General features: G+C 35.6%; 1 protein-coding gene across 4 annotated transcripts in view; it reads right to left on the reverse strand.

Moving 5' to 3' along the window:
* The window catches only part of RIF1 (replication timing regulatory factor 1), a 47,068-nt gene extending 29,697 nt beyond the window's left edge, over positions 1-17,371 (reverse strand). For 2 of the 4 annotated variants that reach the window (XM_074303461.1, XM_074303460.1), the window contains exons 1-10: positions 16,881-17,140; positions 15,982-16,060; positions 11,896-11,992; positions 11,094-11,224; positions 10,906-11,000; positions 5,761-5,950; positions 3,454-3,546; positions 2,249-2,387; positions 894-1,045; positions 195-315 (exon numbers count right to left, since the gene is read on the reverse strand). In XM_074303461.1, the coding sequence (XP_074159562.1) occupies positions 195-315; positions 894-1,045; positions 2,249-2,387; positions 3,454-3,546; positions 5,761-5,950; positions 10,906-11,000; positions 11,094-11,224; positions 11,896-11,992; positions 15,982-16,060; positions 16,881-17,074 (1,291 nt within the window). In that variant the 5' untranslated portion in view covers positions 17,075-17,140. Of the gene's footprint in view, positions 1-194; positions 316-893; positions 1,046-2,248; positions 2,388-3,453; positions 3,547-5,760; positions 5,951-10,905; positions 11,001-11,093; positions 11,225-11,895; positions 11,993-15,981; positions 16,061-16,880; positions 17,141-17,234 lie in introns of those variants that run through there. The other 2 variants (XM_074303462.1, XM_074303464.1) reach the window with 2 other exon arrangements.
* Between the last annotated feature and the right edge of the window lie 508 nt (positions 17,372-17,879).

Genomic DNA, 17,879 nt, shown 5'->3' on the forward strand with positions numbered 1-17,879 from the left:
TTAAGCTCCAATTAATCAAGCACATAAGCAGAATTCTTCAAACAGCAGGATTTTTTTTATTAGAACAAAGCTTTCATAGTAAAATCAACCAAAATTAATAGATGCTGGCTTATGAAGCAGTGCATTTAGACAGGAATTTCTATTTTTTTTCATAATCAAGTTAATCAGGTTTTAAATCAAAACCTATCCTGTACCTGTTTTCTGATTAGGAGTAACAGGATTTAAGCCTCCATTAGTTGCTCCACGGGATGGAGTTCCTGGGGGTACAGTAAGGCAGTCTGTGCTAATTGTGCTTTGAATCAAAGGTACACAAACCTAGAAAGGAAACAATGTATATGTAAGTATTCAATTATATAATCTTATTTAGACATACTCAAGAGTTCAGTGGTCCCATGCTCCAATTTCTCACTCACCACAGAAATATGTATCACTATTTGGCTAGAGCTATTAAGTTCTTTCAGCTAAACCTCAAAAATAAGGAAGTAAAGCAAAGAAAAGGACAGACTATAAAGATAAAACACATTCAAGTTCGGAAAAGCCTATTCTTCAAGAATCTACCAGATGAGTTTGAGTGGTCTACAATAAAACTTCTCAACTTGAACACAAAAATTCAATTAAGTTTTCATTGATTTTTGTCATAAAGACAAATGCCATGAAATTGAGCATTCAACAATATATGCATCAATGAAAAAGTCACAATTCTAGCTTTAGTTCATTGTTCAAAATGTTTTGTTGCAAAAAACACAGGGCTATCTCATATAATTTCTAACAGATAAATCAAGCACTATTTATGAAGTAGAAAATGCAACATAGCTATAAAAACAAGAACCCAGAATAGTCAAAATACAATAGTCTACATTCTATGTTTTGTTACCTGTTCAAAATTTGGTTACCTGTTCAAAATTTGTAGGAAGATGAGGTCCAAGCCTCATTAGTAGATACCACCAGACTTCCAATTTTGTCAGTGCTAAAGCTTCTGTTCTGACATGGATAGAGCTCAAAGGCTGCATTAGCAATTTCAGTCGCTTTGTGCTGCACAGAATATCTTCAGATTTTTAAGAACAGATTAAAAATATACAGTTGAACTTGAGATAAAGAAGCACTCATCAATTTGTTTACAGTAGCATTTTTAGTAAACAAGTTAAAATAAAGAAATACATCTAATCAATAATTACTCATAAGAGAAAAAAAAAAACAATTCTTACTACAATCAATTCAATTACTCAGAGGATGTATTGGATTGCAATTATTCATGTCAAGGCTACCCATTTCTGATTTTTAAGACTCAGTGTTTGATAGTTTAACTTATGTCTTTCTGGCAAAAGGTCTTTAATGGTTAAAGCATTGCTTCACTGATCCCTTTCTTCAAACTCTTATTATGTCAAATCAGTATCAAAGCCTTTTAATGACACTAATTGATGATATGTGAGCTTCCCACAATAACGTATAATACCACTAATATGTAGGAATATGTAGGTTCCAGCTATTATATTTGCAAATTTATTTTACATAGTTTTAGAATTCTCTATTAAACAGATACAAGTATTATTTATGCCCATTTCACAGATAAAGAAACCAAGGTTCCGAGAATAAGTGATTTGACCATGATGACACATGTAGGATCAGAATGTAGCCAATGATCTGCAAAATTCTCCAAACATATACAATGATGCCTGCTATTACTGATTATGGACCACAACCAAGTTTTATATAAGGATTTAAAGAAAAAAGCCCTGAATTACTAATTCAACTGTAGTGGACACATCAACATTTAAACATCTTAAAAAGAATCAAGACACATAAAACAAGCAGAACCAGAAATACAATGTACAGAGTAGGGGCAGCTAGGTGGCACAGTGGATAGAGCACCAGCCCTGAATTCAGGAGGGCTTGAGTTCAAATCTGGTCTCAGACACTTAACACTTCCTAGCTGTGTGACCCTGGGCAAGTCACTTAACCCCAGCCTCAGGGAAAACAAACAAACAAACAAAAAAACCAATGTAGAGTAACAGCAAGATTGTGTGATGATAAAACTATTGACAGACTTGATTCTTCTCAGCAGTTCAATGATCCAAAGCAATCCCAATAAATTTTGGATGGAAAAATGCATGTTTTTACATGTAACTAGGGAAAATAAAAATTAAAAAAAAAAAAAAAAAAAAAAAATGAAGACTAGAAGACATAACTTCATTTCTTCTCCTTTAACTAGCAGTAAATAAAAATCAAATTTTATAACATTTTAACTTACCGGGATTTAATGCAAAATTATCTATCAAACTTTTCCAAGCAATAAAGGCAATTTTCTTTATCACAGGTGCTCCACTACGGAATCCAAGTTCTTCTAGCTGTAACAATGAGTTGATAAAACTCCCACTTCGATGAAGAGTCTAGAGGTAACAAAATAAACCAAGAAAATTTTAAAGTTAAAAAAAAAAGAAAATGCTTCATTTATTTGCAAAGAACACAGGAAGAGTGCCTATAGTAATATGTAAAAACTCTAAATAAATCATTGGTAAGAAAGGCTTTATATAACACCAAAATCTTTAGTACTTTTTGTAGTTGTAAAAAATTGGAAACGAAGTCTGTGCCCAGTGACTGGGAAATGCTAAAATAAACTGTGGTACATGCTATAACAGAATATTACTCTTCTTTAAGAAATGCCAAGCACTACAAAATTATAAACATAATGAACAGAGACTACATAAAAAAAAAAAAACACACCACTAAAACAATGAAAACACACAACCACAAAACAATTGAAAATGAAAGCTGCAAAATTACTAACAAGCTTAAGATCAAAAAGAGAGTAATATATCTTCCCCCATATTCAATAGTAAAGGAGTTTGTGTGTTTTGATTTGGAACAATGCCTAAAGTCAGCCCGTTTAGATGTAATGAGGAATTTTGCTGATTCCAACTCTCTCTCACCTTTTCTTTTGAAAAACTTTTGGTCTTAGGGATGTCAGAGGACTGATAGTAGTGGTATGAGGGGAACTTTAGTGAATGTTTAAGACAAAAGATAAATGACTAAGACAATTGACTGCTTAAACATACCAGAAACCCAACTCCCACATACTAACTTCACAATAAATTGTGGTATGCAAAAGATGAAATGTTGTCACTTAATTTAGTTAGGTTCATTTCTTCAAGACCCCATTTGGAATATTCTTGGCAAAGGTGGTTTTCCATTTCCTTCTCCAGCTCATTTTACAGATAAGGAACTGAGGCAAACTGGGTGACTTTCCCAAAGTCACAAATCTATTAAGTGTCCGAACCTAGATTTGAACTCAGAATTCATCATGATTAGCTTAGATAAAAGGTGGCTTAGAGTAGCCATGACTACTCTCTTATCTACAGGGCTGTCAGCAGGAAGAATAAGACTTGTCTTCTTTGGACCCAAGAACAGATGTCATGATCCCAAAACTTTATTATCCTGGAGAAGTATAGCTCTTACCCTTCCAAGAAGTTTAACAAACAAAGGCCATAATTTCAACACATATGTTTCATTTTTACTCATGAAGAGTTTTTGTAGTTCTGGAATTAGTTTCTGGAAAAAAAAAAAAATGGGGAAAAATGAGTAGTGAAAGGAAAAGAATTTTGTTCATTTTTTTTTTTAAAAAAAAACCTTTTTTAAACAGAACCTTAGAAAATAAAGCTATTCATTCATCCACCACTAATAAACTACTAAGAAAATTTCAGGTTAATAACCTTATAAAATAATACATGTACTTTTAATTATGAAGAGATTTCTTTAAACAAATCATATTATCAAATCCTGGTACAAGTGTACATCATGTTAACATGCAGTGATTAAATTATTCAGTATTTCACAAAAGACTTGATGTTCTCTATTCCCTAATTTAAAGATATCACAAATTCTGGGCCAAGTGTAGTAAAGTGTAAGAAGTCTCTAAAATATTAATAACTTTATAATATACATTTTTAGTTATCATTAATATGAACAGAAATCTATTAAACCTATAGGTAACTTTGGCTTTAACAAATCAGATTAACAATTATTTTGTTTGAACTGTAGGAGTGGGAGTTTGGAGGGATAACTGAGGTCCCTAGACTTTTTGTCTCTATCTTTATGGCATTCAAGTTATTGCCTACCTCATAACTATTATTCATGCTAACTATCCTTGTATAAAATTCTTAGGAGGTAATATTACTTGAGAAGTCCTTCAAAGAAGCCTTTAGCTTAGGGCAGGCTTTGCCAAAAGCTATCTCATGCTTAAAAATTTCCATTTTTAAAAATAATACCAAATATTGGAAAATATCAAAGTTTAATCTTTTGTCATTCCCATAATCAATAGACTTAATAAATGACATTAGTAATTATGATGCAACATGGAGGTGGTCATTTCATCCAAAAAGAAAAATTATCATTAACAAGAAAATAGGGGCAGCTAGATGGCACAGTGGATAGAGCACCAGCCTTGAATTCAGGAGGACCCGAGTTCAAATCTAGTCTCAGACACTTAACACTTCCTAGCTGTGTGACCCTGGGCAAGTCACTTAACCCCAGCCTCAAAGGGGGAGGGGAGGAAGGAAGAAAATAGTTAACTGCCTATCTCAGAGGTGTCAAAGTCTACTGAAGTAGCCCTCATAAGCCATGGGGCCCAAATCAGATTAAAATATAAGTGGGAAATGTTACAAAATAAATAAAAATATAACACAGAAATATTAATTTGTGATCCCATTTTGATTTGAGTTTGACATGACTGGCCTTTATCATAGTGAAGTGAGCCTAGATTATCAGCAAGTTATTCTAATGAGTTAAACTGTGGCAGATTGTACATAAAACTAGAAAGGTTTTGATATACTGATTTTTGAATTTGCAATCCAAGGATAATATAGATTAAACACTAGGTAATGAATTTTTCCTAGTTCATTCATGTATCTAATAGTTACCTTGTTAAGATAATAAGGACATGGTCTACAGGGGAGGTAAATTGATTCAGTTAGAAAACTAGGAATATAATCTTCAGAGTACTGTCTTTCACTTCTCAAAAATACTTAAGTCTATGCTGTTTTGTGAACTATACTACCCCCCTGATTATAAACATGAGGGCATAGATTCTAACCTAAAAATGTTACCTCCAACATTTAACAAATTGCTCCTTGAAGCTAGTAATGAAAAGACCTGAACTCAAAAATCCTACTAAAAGATGTCTTTTGCAGCCTCATCTGTAACACAGGGATAACAACACCACCTATCTATCTTTCAGGGTTGTGAGAACCAAAATGATATGACACATATAAAATACTTTGCAAACCTTAAAACACTTTATTATGGCTATTACTCTGTGGTATAATTATGTTAGAATAAATCATGTTTTAAGCTCCTTTCTAATGAAGACTATTGGATGTATACAATCCATTTAAAAACATTAAATAAAATACAAAAAAACACCACTTGACACAAAACAAAGTACCAAAGGTGAAATTATCAAATTTATCAAAAACAAAAACAATGAATTATCAAGAAAGCTTGCAAAACAAAACCAAGTTACACTCTGAAAATCAATAAAACATCAATTTGTAACTAGAAAAAACAATTATTAATTCAATATCTCAAATGGCCAATAATATAACTTAGGACTACTTGTAAAATTTTTAGTAACATGGCCCATTAATATTAGGCTATGTTAAATATTGGGTATTGTCATACTAACATGATACAATGCATAATTTCCGTTCCTATCTTTTTTTTTGTCTTTAGGAAAACTATTTTTAAAAATTTTAAATTACCACTCACAGTTGTCATAAGTTGCTCAGTAACAGCTGCTACTTCTTGCTGCTTCTTGAGCAACAATGGCATTCCCATCTCTAGTGCAGTTGCTCCCCGCAAATGTACTTTTTGGGCTGAATGCACCACTAAAGGTATGATCAACTTAGCCCACCTCACTGCTTCTTCTTCCATCTGAATAGGGGCTTGCTCTATTAGTCTATAAAGAATAGAAATATTTAGTAAAAGTTGGTGCAAAGGCAAATATTTTAAGTCTTAACTCATAACTTATTTGCAACTGATAACAGTACCATTTTTCAAGAAAATTACCTTACCAACATCAAGATTACATATTAGGTTGGATTCTCCAATTGATAAATGGTCAAAGGATATGAACAATTTTCAGATGATGAAACTGAAACTATATCCATTCATATGAAAGAGTGTTTCAAATTACTACTGATCAGAGAAATGCAAATTAAGACAACTCTGAGATACCACTACACACCTGTCAGATTGACTAAGATGACAAGAAAAGATAATGATGAATGTTGGAGGGGATGTGGTAAAATTAGGACACTGATGCATTGTTGGTGGAGTTGCAAAAGAATCAAGCCCTTCTGGAGAGCAATTTGGAACCATGCCCAAAAAGTTATCAAAATGTGCATACCCTTTGATCCAGCAGTGCTACTACTGGGCTCATATCCCAAAGAAATACTAAAGAAGGGAAAGGGACCTGTATGTGCCAAAATGTTTGTGGCAGCTTTTTTTGTAGTGGCTAGAAACTGGAAAATGAATAGATGCCCATCAATTGGAGAATGGTTGGGTAAATTATGGTATTTGAACGTTATGGAATATTATTGCTCTGTAAGAAATGACCAGCAGGATGAATTCAGAAAGGCTTAGAGAGACTTACATCAACTGATGCTGAGTGAAATGAATAGAACCAGGAGATCACTATATACTTCAACAATACTGTATGAAGACATATTCTGATGAAAGTGGATATCTTCAACATAAAGAAGATCCAATTCACTTCCAATTGATCAATGATGGACAGAGAAGGAACACTGGGAATTGAATGTAAACTGTTTACACTACTGTCTTTCTACCTTCGGAATCCAATTCTGACCGTGCAACAAGAAAATTGGATTTACACACATATATTGTATCTAGGTTATATTGTAACACATTTAATATGTATAGGATTGCCTGTCATCTAGGGGAGGCAGTAAAGGGAGGGAGGGGAAAGTTTGGAAAAATGAATGCAAGAAATAATGTTGTAAAAAAAAAAAAAAAAAATTACTCATGCATATGTACTGTAAAAAAAAAATTATATATTTAAAAAAAACATATTAGGCAAGTATTTCCAAAAATACTTAACCTTTAAAATCTACACGCAGAATTGAGCTCCATTCCAACATTAAATACCTAGTTCATGCTAGACACTTTGTTAGGTGCTAAGGATGCAAAAGAAAGAAAAAAAAAAAAAAATCACAGATGCACACAAATACATAAAGAAGAAAACAGTTGCAAGTGACGGAATAAAACCTTTAAAATGAAAGAGCATTTGATCTGAGCTTTGGAAGATTGAAACGATGAAGGAATACATATTAGGAATAAAGGAAGTCTGAAAAAGTGGTTAAGAACAGCTAGTATCGAAATATGCCTGGGATATAGAATGCATGAAGAAAGTCACTGTGATATAAGGTTGGAAAAAAGTTAAAGTAAGACTATCAAAGGCCTTGAAAACTAGGAGTTTATATTTCATATGAAAACAATAGGGGAACGACCACTTAAGAGGTTTTTTAGAGCAAGAAAACGACATTAGCTCTGTAACTTAATGGGGTTAAGTAGGAAGCTGGAGTTACAGCACTAGATTTCAAGTGAACAATTAGGATCTATCTGTAGATATACTTCTCTGCATATTTATATACACTTCTACATACATTTAGAAGTCATATGTATGGAGATTAATTGAATGGAAAAAGGGGGGGGTGAATAAATATGATAGGAAAAGATAAGGGAAGGGAGGAAAGAAAAGGAGAGAACAGAAGGGAGACCCTATGATAATCCAGCAGGAAACAAAGAAGGGAAAAGTCAGAAAGGAAGAAAAGCAGAGAACAATATTATACAAACTACAGGAGCACCAAATATTTAGAAAGAACAGGTGACCAACAATTATGACAAGGTACATACAGAAAGGCAAAGAGAGATTGAAGGAAATAAATTACAAGACTTGTTGGTTAAAAAAAAAACAAAAACAAACAAAAAAAAAATCATCCTGTCAGGGAAATATTACAAGTGAGACAAAGTCTGGACAGAAACAAAACAAAACTAAAAACAAATAGACTCATTTTCACAATTCTTGTCAATGCAGTTGAACAGCTATATGAGAACAGCCTAACATCATCAAACATGTGCTGTAGCATCTTAATTTCATCTTTTAAATATAACCAAAAAACAGTATTATTTAAAAAACAATATTATGCCATTTAACATTTTATAGTTACCACTCTTTCTTAACCGCCTCTGCTAAGTTCTCAAGATCATGCCCATTGACTGTAGTTATACCACAGGCCTATCTGGGGCCACAACTCTTCTTCCTCTATTCTACTATTAGTGGATCTCATCAGGTCTCAAATAATTTCATTACCATTTTTAGGCTGATGGGCAGCAAGGTGCTATAGTGAATAGAATAATGCAAGGCCTGGAGTCAGGAACTTATCTTTCTAAGTTCCATTCTGGTCTCAGATACTTAATAGCAGTGTGATCCTGAACAAGCCACTTAACCCTGTTTTTCAACTGTAATGAGCTAGAGAAACAAAAAGCAAACCACTTCATTATCTCTGTCAAAAACACTCCAAAAGGGATTACTAACAGTTAGACATGATTGAAAATGACAGAACAACAGTGCTGATGAGTTTCAAAACTTTCTCCGACCTTTAGGCTGACCTTGTCTCCTTAAACTGGCTCTGAGTTGTTAAGGACCATGCCTAAGTGAAGAGGCAGGTCAATTCTCTGAGAGCCTCTACAGCTGAGAATCATAACACTTGAAGGAGTTACAAAGCAGTCTTGACTAATGCAGATGTTCCTCGTGGATTGGGAATGAAATAATTTGGAGACAAGAGGGAAGAGGAGAGAGTTCAGACAATGCAACTGCCTCTCAGTCTCCTTGTATCATCATCTTCTCACATGAAGAGAATCATTCTACAGATTTGAGTTACTTTCAAGCAGCCACTGGCAGGTGAATCCTGTATCACAACACTTGAGTTCTTAAACTTATTCATCTGTAGACAACTTAAACTCACCATGTCCACAACTGAAATCATTATCTTTCCTTCTAAGCCCTCTTGCCTTCCAATGTTCCTTATTACTCTGAAGGATAATACCACCCTCTTGTTCTCCTATGCTCAAAATGTAGTTGCCATTCCCATCTCCTCACTGTTTCTCACTCAACTACTCTATTGGCAAGATTCATCAACTTCACCTTTTCAATGTTTCTCAAATATGTGCCCTTCTCTCCTTCATCACCTAAGACTTGAATTATCACAATTACCTGCTGATGAAGCTGTCCATCATAAGTCTCTCCCCATTCCCATTCATCCTTTATTCACTTGCCAAAGAGATTTTTTCCAAGTGCAAGTCTAACCATGTTCACCCTCTACTAAAACTCCAGTGGCTCTCAATCACTTCCAACTTCACATAAAAAAATCCTGTAGCATTCAATTTTGTTCACAAGTTAACGCCAATCCCAGTTTTCTTACACTTTATACCTCCAGCATGCGCTCTGATCTAATGACACTTGTCTCCTTGCTGTTTCATAATAAACCTCCTATCCTGAGGTTATGGGCATTTTCACTGGCTGTCCTCCATACCTGGAATGTTGTTCTTCCACCTACTGGATATTCCCTGACTTTAATCCAAATTAAAATCTCATCTTCTACAGGAAGGCTCTTCCATCCCCTTTTAATTCTAGGGTCTTCTTTCAGTCATTGTATGTATGTATGTATGTATGTATATCCTATATACAGCTTGTTTAAACATATATCTCTTGTTATTCTTCCATTAGATTGTGGACAGGAACTGGTTTTGTCTTCCTTTTTGAATCCTCAGGGATTAGAACAATGCTTAGCACATGGTGGGTGCTTACTGACAAGGATCATTGCTACACAGCAGACAATAGAAAAGAATATATAGTATACATAGTCTCCAACTTGCAGCTACCATTCCTTACTAACAGAATTAATCCTACCATTCACTCATTTCCAAAGATTTGGTGATCAATATTAACTATATTAACTAGTCTCATACAACAGTAAGAAACCAAGTGTTTAGTCATGTCACACTGATCACTCTCTACAAAAGAATCTTCCCCCTCCACACACCAAAAAAAAAACAAAAACAAAAACACCAATAAACTTTCCACCAGCTAAATAATTATACTGAATACAAGTGAAAAAAAGCAAAGTTTCCTATATGTACTAATGCACACTGTTCTAGTTTATTCAAGAAATCTCAGAATCCCAGTATTTGTGAAATACTTTAGAACATTTCAAATAATAATTTAAATGTGGACAATTAAATACCTAGCACATTAATAATAATTTACTCCTTAGAGACTTACATCAACTGATGCTGAGTGAAATGAGCAGAACTAGGAGATCATTATATACTTCAACAATACTATATAATGATGTATTCTGATGGAAGTGGATATCTTCAACATAGAGAACAGCTAATCCAATTCCAATTGATCAATGATCAACAGAATCAGCTACACCCAGAGAAGGAACACTGGGAAATGAGTGTAAACTGTTAATTCTCCCCAGGTTATTTTTACCTTCCGAATCCAATTCTTCCTTTGCAACAACAACAAAATTCGGTTCTGCACATATATATTGTACCTAGGATATACTATAACATATTTAATATATATGGGAATGCCTGCCATCTAGGGGAGGGGCTAAAGGGAAGGAGGGGAAAAATTCGGAACAGAAGGGAATACAAGGGATAATGCTGTAAAAAATTACCTATGCTTATGTACTGTCAAAAAATGTTATAATTATAAAAATTTTTTTAAAAAGAAGCTAAAATAATTATAATAATTACTCCTTCAAAGATTCAAAGTACATGAAAATCATTTTAATAAGCATGACATTCAAACATACATACCGTATGATAACATTTAGTGCTTCATAATCAACCACCATAGAATGCACATCCACTTTATTAAATACTACTTCTAACATGGTAATTATACTGGGTACCTAGAAAAGATATATATAGAAATAATCAAACCTAATTTCAATATGCTTAAGAAATAGTATAAAAGGACTAAAAAATAAAAATTCTACACCTACCGCTTTGCCAACAATTTCACTGGGAAATGTTTGTTTAGACATTACCCAAAGTGCTCGAGTACGTGTATTTTTGTCTGCACTCTTTGTAGCAATATCAGTCAACTGTGAAAGCAGCTCTTGCATTTCTTTTTCTGAAAAAAGAAAAAGCACTTACAGTTTGGATTTTGTTGATTATGGAACATACTTTAAAACCATACAAACTCATTTGCCCTATTAAAAAAAAAAAAAAAAAAAGCTTCTCAGGGCAGCTAGGAGGTGCAGTGGATAGAGCACAAGCCCTGAAGTCAGGAGGACTTAAATTCAATCATTTAAAACTTCCTAGCTGTATGACCCTAGACAAGTCACTTAATCCCAATTGCCACAGCAAAATAATTAAGAAAAAAAAAGTTCTTATGGTACTTTGGGACTGTTTCACAAAAACATGTTCACATCAAATAAGCAGAAAAACAAACACAAACACAGACACAACAATGATTTAAGATTTCACAGTTGAAATAATAGTTTTACAATGTTCAATTTTAATTTAATACTTTCAAAACACATCTGGCATTGCAAATTAATTTTAAATAAATCCGTAATTTCTAAGGCTTGAATTAAAGAGTTCAAGCATAATATAAATATTTATGTAAATATCTTAGGTCTTAGATAATACCTGCTGCAACAGGTACAAAAGAAAATGTAGCAATAAGAATTACTGCTTATATCCTCTTAAAGACAAAGATATGAAGATGCAATATAAAGAGAAAAAAAGGCTTTTCTCTTACAAAATTCTGAAAATTTAAGGTCACAAATAAGTTTATACCTGTTAATCCTGAAGTAACTTGGGAGTTATATAAACAAAATCCCATAGCTTGTAGAGTAGCACTATTTAGCTCTGAGTTTTGGCTACAAATGTGAGTCTGAAAAAAACACAATCAAAATGTCAACTTAAAATTATGATACTGAAACTGAAATAAACTAAGAAAGCATTTTAAAAGAAATTAAGTAACAAAAAGTGATCACTACATTAAAATCAATTCATAAAACACTTCATAATCATATAACATTGCTACAAAGATTCCTAATTTGCTGTTCATAGTGCCATGATGGTTAAGCTAGTATACACTGCCAACTTGTATCATTAAGATTTTCTAATAAATTTTTTAAAAGGGGATCTTCTAGTGATATAAACTAGAAGGAAATCCATTAGTAGTTACTCTGACATCCCACTCTTTCCAGTGTGTCTAACAGGACATATCTCTAGAGGACCACAGGACAACTGAAAGAGATGTCTTTATCCTAAGATATGATGGACTAATTAAACAAACAAAAAGGAATAACTGTGAAAGGAACTACAATTATCTTCTGTAAAGCATACTTGTCTAAAGGGTTGGCCTCCAATGGTTCCTGTCAATTTCTCTCCTTTTCCTCCTCAGATTGTTAACTACTCCCTCTGATTTTGTGTTATCTATAAAAGAGCTACCTTCTATTTCACAAGCCATAGAAGACTAGCCTTTCTTTGGTTTGAAGAGTGGGAATATGATAGATGATTGATTGTACCCCAATTTTATTCTAATTAGTATTCATCAGTTTGATATAATTCTATGGGGTACTGATTATAAGTTCTCATAGTAAATCTCAGAGATAGGAACAATAAATTGTTAAGTTCACTTGCTTAAGCATAAGAAACTATAGTACCTTATACTTTGTTTTCCCTTGCTATAGTCACCAAGACCAGTGACACATAGATGATTCAAATTACATGGCAAGTCCCTCAGTTAATTCTATTGCCCCTCCATCCCTTTATTAACCAAATGGGCAGTTAACCATAAGCACCTAGCTAGTGGGTAATCCTGGTTGCCAGCCTTTGACATGCCTTTCTACTAGCCTATGACTTTTCAGCTCATCAGTCTAATAGGACCTCCTGAAAAGTCAAGGTAGTTCCATTAAGATCTGTTCACTAGCCTGTTTGTTAACCAATGAGTTTCTGTATTTTATGAAGACACTCCTACTGTCAAGGGAAGAGTCTATTAATCAGTGAGATTCTGTATTTCTGGTTTGCTTCATCTGTATTGTTCAGTTATCCAGTATTATAAAAACTAAGATCCTGGAGAAAGGGCTTCTCAGATTGTGAGGAAGATTTGACATCTGTTTCATTAAAAGGGGCCATGGACCCTTTAATAAATTGCCATTGATTCAGAACTGTCTAAGTGGTAGATTGGAAAATCTTGAAATCCCCACAGAGGCAGGGGAGAGAGGGAAAATTAGAAAATAACTCTAAGATGAGAATAAAAGAACATTCTTGGAGACAGGAAGACCTGGCTCATAAAGTCTCTCCCAACCTCAATATGGCAAATGCATGTTTGAAAGCAAAGGAGAAAAAGCTAGTAGATCAGAAAGGAATAAAAAGTGAAATTGCAGAAAAGGAAAAAATAAAAATATAAGCCAGAGGTACTTATGGCACAAATATACAAGCAGATTGGCTTTAGAGAAGACTGATGCTGGAGGAAAAGATGAAGACAAGAACAGAAGATAAATACAGAAGACTTTTTTTCTTATTTCACAGCCTTTATACACAACTACTTACAATTCTACTGACTGTTCCATTCATAGGTCTCATGATTCTTTCCTTTCCATTCCCATAAACTATAGTCTAGAAATTCATCAGACTACTATCCACTTAACTGGTGATCAATCTCCCATTAATTAAACATGTAAGACTACATTTGCTAAAGCATCAATTTTTTCCATCACTCCCATACTTAAAAAATGTTGAAGATACCTTCCTACCTATCTCTAAATTCAAGAGTCTTTAATTTTCAAAACATCTGTCCACAAATTTCACTGCTCTTAAATATTTAAATATCTTTTTCCCAGACACAAAATTTCTGCTCTTCCTAGGCAAGATCAGTAATGTCCAATCAAAATATCTGATACTCATTTCCCATTTTGTATGATTCTCCCCTTTCTTGAAATGCCTTTGCATTCTTTGCTTTAGTCTAATCCCAGACATATTATTCAAAGTTCAGGTGACACATGACATCTATAATTAGAACAATTCACAGCTCTTCCCTTTAGTGTGCCCAGCTACAAATATCTCAAGAAGCTCAATGACAAAGAAGCTCATAGTCACTTTTTGTTGAAGCAGAGTAGAAGAAAACAAATAGATATTCACCAACTGAATAATAGCTAACACTTGTGATATACACAAATCATATACTATTACTACATTGTAAGAAATAAAATAGGGGCAGCTAGGTGGCACAGTGGATAGAGCACCAGCCCTAAAGTCAGGAGGAACTAAGTTCAAATCTGGCCTCAGACATTTAACATTTCTAGTTGTGACCTTGGCAAGTCACTTAACCCCAATTGCCTCAGCAAAAAAAACAAAAAAAACAAAAAACAAAAAAAACAAAAAAAAAAACAAAAAACAAAAACTAACTCAGAAAATACAGAGAAGCTTAGTCTTCCAAGAAATAATGTCAATACAGGAAATAGAAAGAGAAAAAAGCACAGAAGTTAAATGGAAATAACAAAATGAAACAAAGTTGACTATTGCAAACTTATAATGACCAAACTTGGTATCAAAAAATAAAAAGAGGACAATCCACCTTTGTGAAGTTGAGGGGATGGGGAATGAGTATAAAACACACCCTTATCAAAAATTTTTGATATATTAATTTTGCAGAACTTTTTCTTTCTTCCTTCATTAAAAAATTCTTTATCATAAGAGATGGCTTTCTGTTAAGTGTGGTAAATAGCAGGTGATATGTCTTTAGATTTCCCTAGTAACTTCCCCCCTTCTATGGAATTCTAAAGTATTAAAATCCCCTTGTAAAGGATTACTTTAAAATTTTTTCCAATGTTTCAGTCGGCAAAACAAATATGATCTCTTTATCTGAGGCACTAGACCAACTGTCATGGCACTGAAAAAAGCAAGCCAATATTACTCCCATACCCTGTATGGGAGCTAACCAGGAAAAGGAGACTTAGTAACAAATTAAACTCAATTAGTAGTTTGAAATCAATACACTCTCCATTACTGTAGCTTTTACATTATGACTCTACTCTCTAAGTAAGTTCCTGGCAGACAAGGAAAATTTCTTATTTCCACATTTACAAAATGCAAATATTTAACAAGCCTTCAAACTGGTTCATATATTGCTCTACTAGATGATGAAAGTTAATTAGAAAAGATAGTCTCTGTTCTCAAGAAGTTTCCTCAAATGGGCAAACATATTAAGTACTTACTTGTTGATATTTCTCAGTATCTACTAGATATTTTATACAGATTGTCCCGATCTTACCTCCTCCCTTTCCATTACAAATCACTTCAACATTATCAAGTGTCCTACTATTCACATGCAATGGGATCTAGCATTAACAAGTAGAAGACTGAGGACCTTAAAAGTTAGTGCAGGCCATAGAACACCATCTCCAGCCTCTGAGAATTCATATGAAATGTTAAAGCATAAAGAATATAGCTATGTTAAAGTGATAATACTAAAACTAAATAGTTAGCAAATCTTCTGTTTATATGGATAGAAGCCTATTGAAAATTTACCAGGACACTTTGGTGTTTCTCAAGTGCCCCCATAAGCAGTCCTCAAGAGTCTGCAGTCAGTGTCAAGACCACTCCTATAAGTGGGAGAATCACCCTTGTGCAGTGGAAAGACACTTGATTTGTAGTCACAATCCCAGCTTTTCCACTTAACAATGTGACTTTAGACATGTCATTTAACCTCTGTAGGATTCAGTTTCTTCATCTATAAAGTTAAAAAGTTGGACTGAATTTTCTTTAAGGTCCCTTCAATTATAAAATTATACTGCTCCAGTAACAATAGTTTCACTTTGAAAATGGTCTCAAAGAATGTGTAAAACATTTAAATGAAATTTATTTATTACAAACCTTAAATGTGTTATAAAGGCGAGGAAGCTGTTTCCTGATTTCTATAATGAATTCTTTTCCTTCTTCTCCAGTTAGTCGACTTTAAAAATATAAAAGGGAAAAAAATGTAATCACTATTACACTTACTAAAATATCGATTTCTTTCTTAAATAAGGCTTATACTTTCATTCTTGAGTAACTCATAACCTGAAATACACTTGTATCCTATATTCTCATTAGAAGACATTTATTTAGTGTTATGCCACCAAGATTTCAGATTGTAAGTCTGTAAAATTAAACTTCACAAATTTTTTCAAACAAATGATAAAGTAATAAAACTTTAAATACTGTATGAAGATGGTACTGGCTTACAAATTAAGGGCATTAAAACACAGCTACTACCTTAAAAAAAAAAAAAAAAAAGTTTACCAGTGTTACAACTCCTATCGGTCATCTCAAAAAAAAAAAAAAAAAAATATTCCAACTAGTTTTGCGACTAAATTTTTTAAAAATAGCTTGCAACATTCAAAAAGAATGGTATAGTTGCACAAGTGATTCCAAATGCGTAAAACCAGTTCACCCACATATAAATTAACCCTCTACCAACTTTTCAGACCTCTTTTCCTGGAAAAACAACAAAAAACTAGATCCTTTTCCAATCTCAATAAATGGGAGAGCTCACAAAAAAATCATTAACAACCTCTTATCTGATCTTCTCTAACTTAAGCTGGATTTTAAAAGGAACAGGAGTAGTGGATTAATTGAAGTTAATCTTCCTTTTCCATCCACTCTCCCCTCCCTGCTCTATACACAATCAAGACTTCGAGGAAATGGGCAGGAGAGGTGGGGAGAATGAAAGGAGACATTGGGGTTTATTTGATTTGGCAATTGGGAGTCAAAGAAGGTAAACTGAGACTTACCTGGCCAAGGTCAGGTAGGCATCCACCTGCTCCCCCGTAGAGGCGGCGGGATCCTCCAGCGTTTCCAGCAGCGGGGTCAGAGGGCTACAGCCCCGGGCAGTCATGGTGGCTATACTTCGGGGGGGGGGGGGGGGGGCGGAGAGGGGAAACGGAGGAGGCCCGTGAGACGACCACCCCACACCGAGTACAGACATCCCTTTCCGCCAGCGCTCCTGAAACGCGCCCCGCCGGTCCCCAACCCCAATCCCCAGCACCCGCACCCCTGCACGCACGCGGACTAATAACCCGCACGCATGTAACACCCATCCACAAATACACACACGTGTGCACGCCCGCTGCCTCCTTTACACTCACCCTCCCCCAGGCCGCGTTCCCGCGTCCCGCTCTCTGGGTGGAGGTAGGAGGTCAAGCCAAGCTACTCCGCACCTGGCCGCCGTCCGCACACGCGCCGGCCCCGACGCCGCCTCAGCCGCCGCCACTCCCGCCGCCACCCGCGTCCGGCGCCGACGACGTGAGAATTTCCCGGGCTCTTTTCAACAGGGGGAGGCGCCCGAAGCGGGCGAGGGGCGGGAGGAAGGACCAGTGGGAGGGCGCTTCGGGCCCAGGAGGAGAGCGGAGGGGGGTGGGGCGCCGAACGGCGCCGCTCACGATCGTTTTACCCCCGGCCCGGGCCAACCGTACGTCCCCCGCCCGCGGGAGCTCCGTCCGCCGGCGCGTCCCGCGTGATCCCCGGGCTCGGGTGCGAGATCCGGCTCCAGCACTGACTCGGCTGCGGCGGCGGCGGCTGTAGGGGCGCTCGCCCTCTAGCTGCTCCCTCGAGCGCGCCAGGCGCTGGTTCCGGCCCTGCCTAAAATGGCGGCGGGGGGAGGAAATGGGGGAGGGCGAGGGGGAGGGTTCAGGAGGTGGGGAAGGCGCTGAGTGCGCGGGAGCCTAGCTCCTGCGAGAGGAAAGTCCTGGAAAGAGATACCCGAGCCAATCGAGGCCCATAGCCTGAAGAGC

The sequence above is a fragment of the Sminthopsis crassicaudata genome, chromosome 3 (genome assembly GCF_048593235.1).
Source record: "Sminthopsis crassicaudata isolate SCR6 chromosome 3, ASM4859323v1, whole genome shotgun sequence".
Classification (NCBI taxonomy): domain Eukaryota; kingdom Metazoa; phylum Chordata; class Mammalia; order Dasyuromorphia; family Dasyuridae; genus Sminthopsis; species Sminthopsis crassicaudata.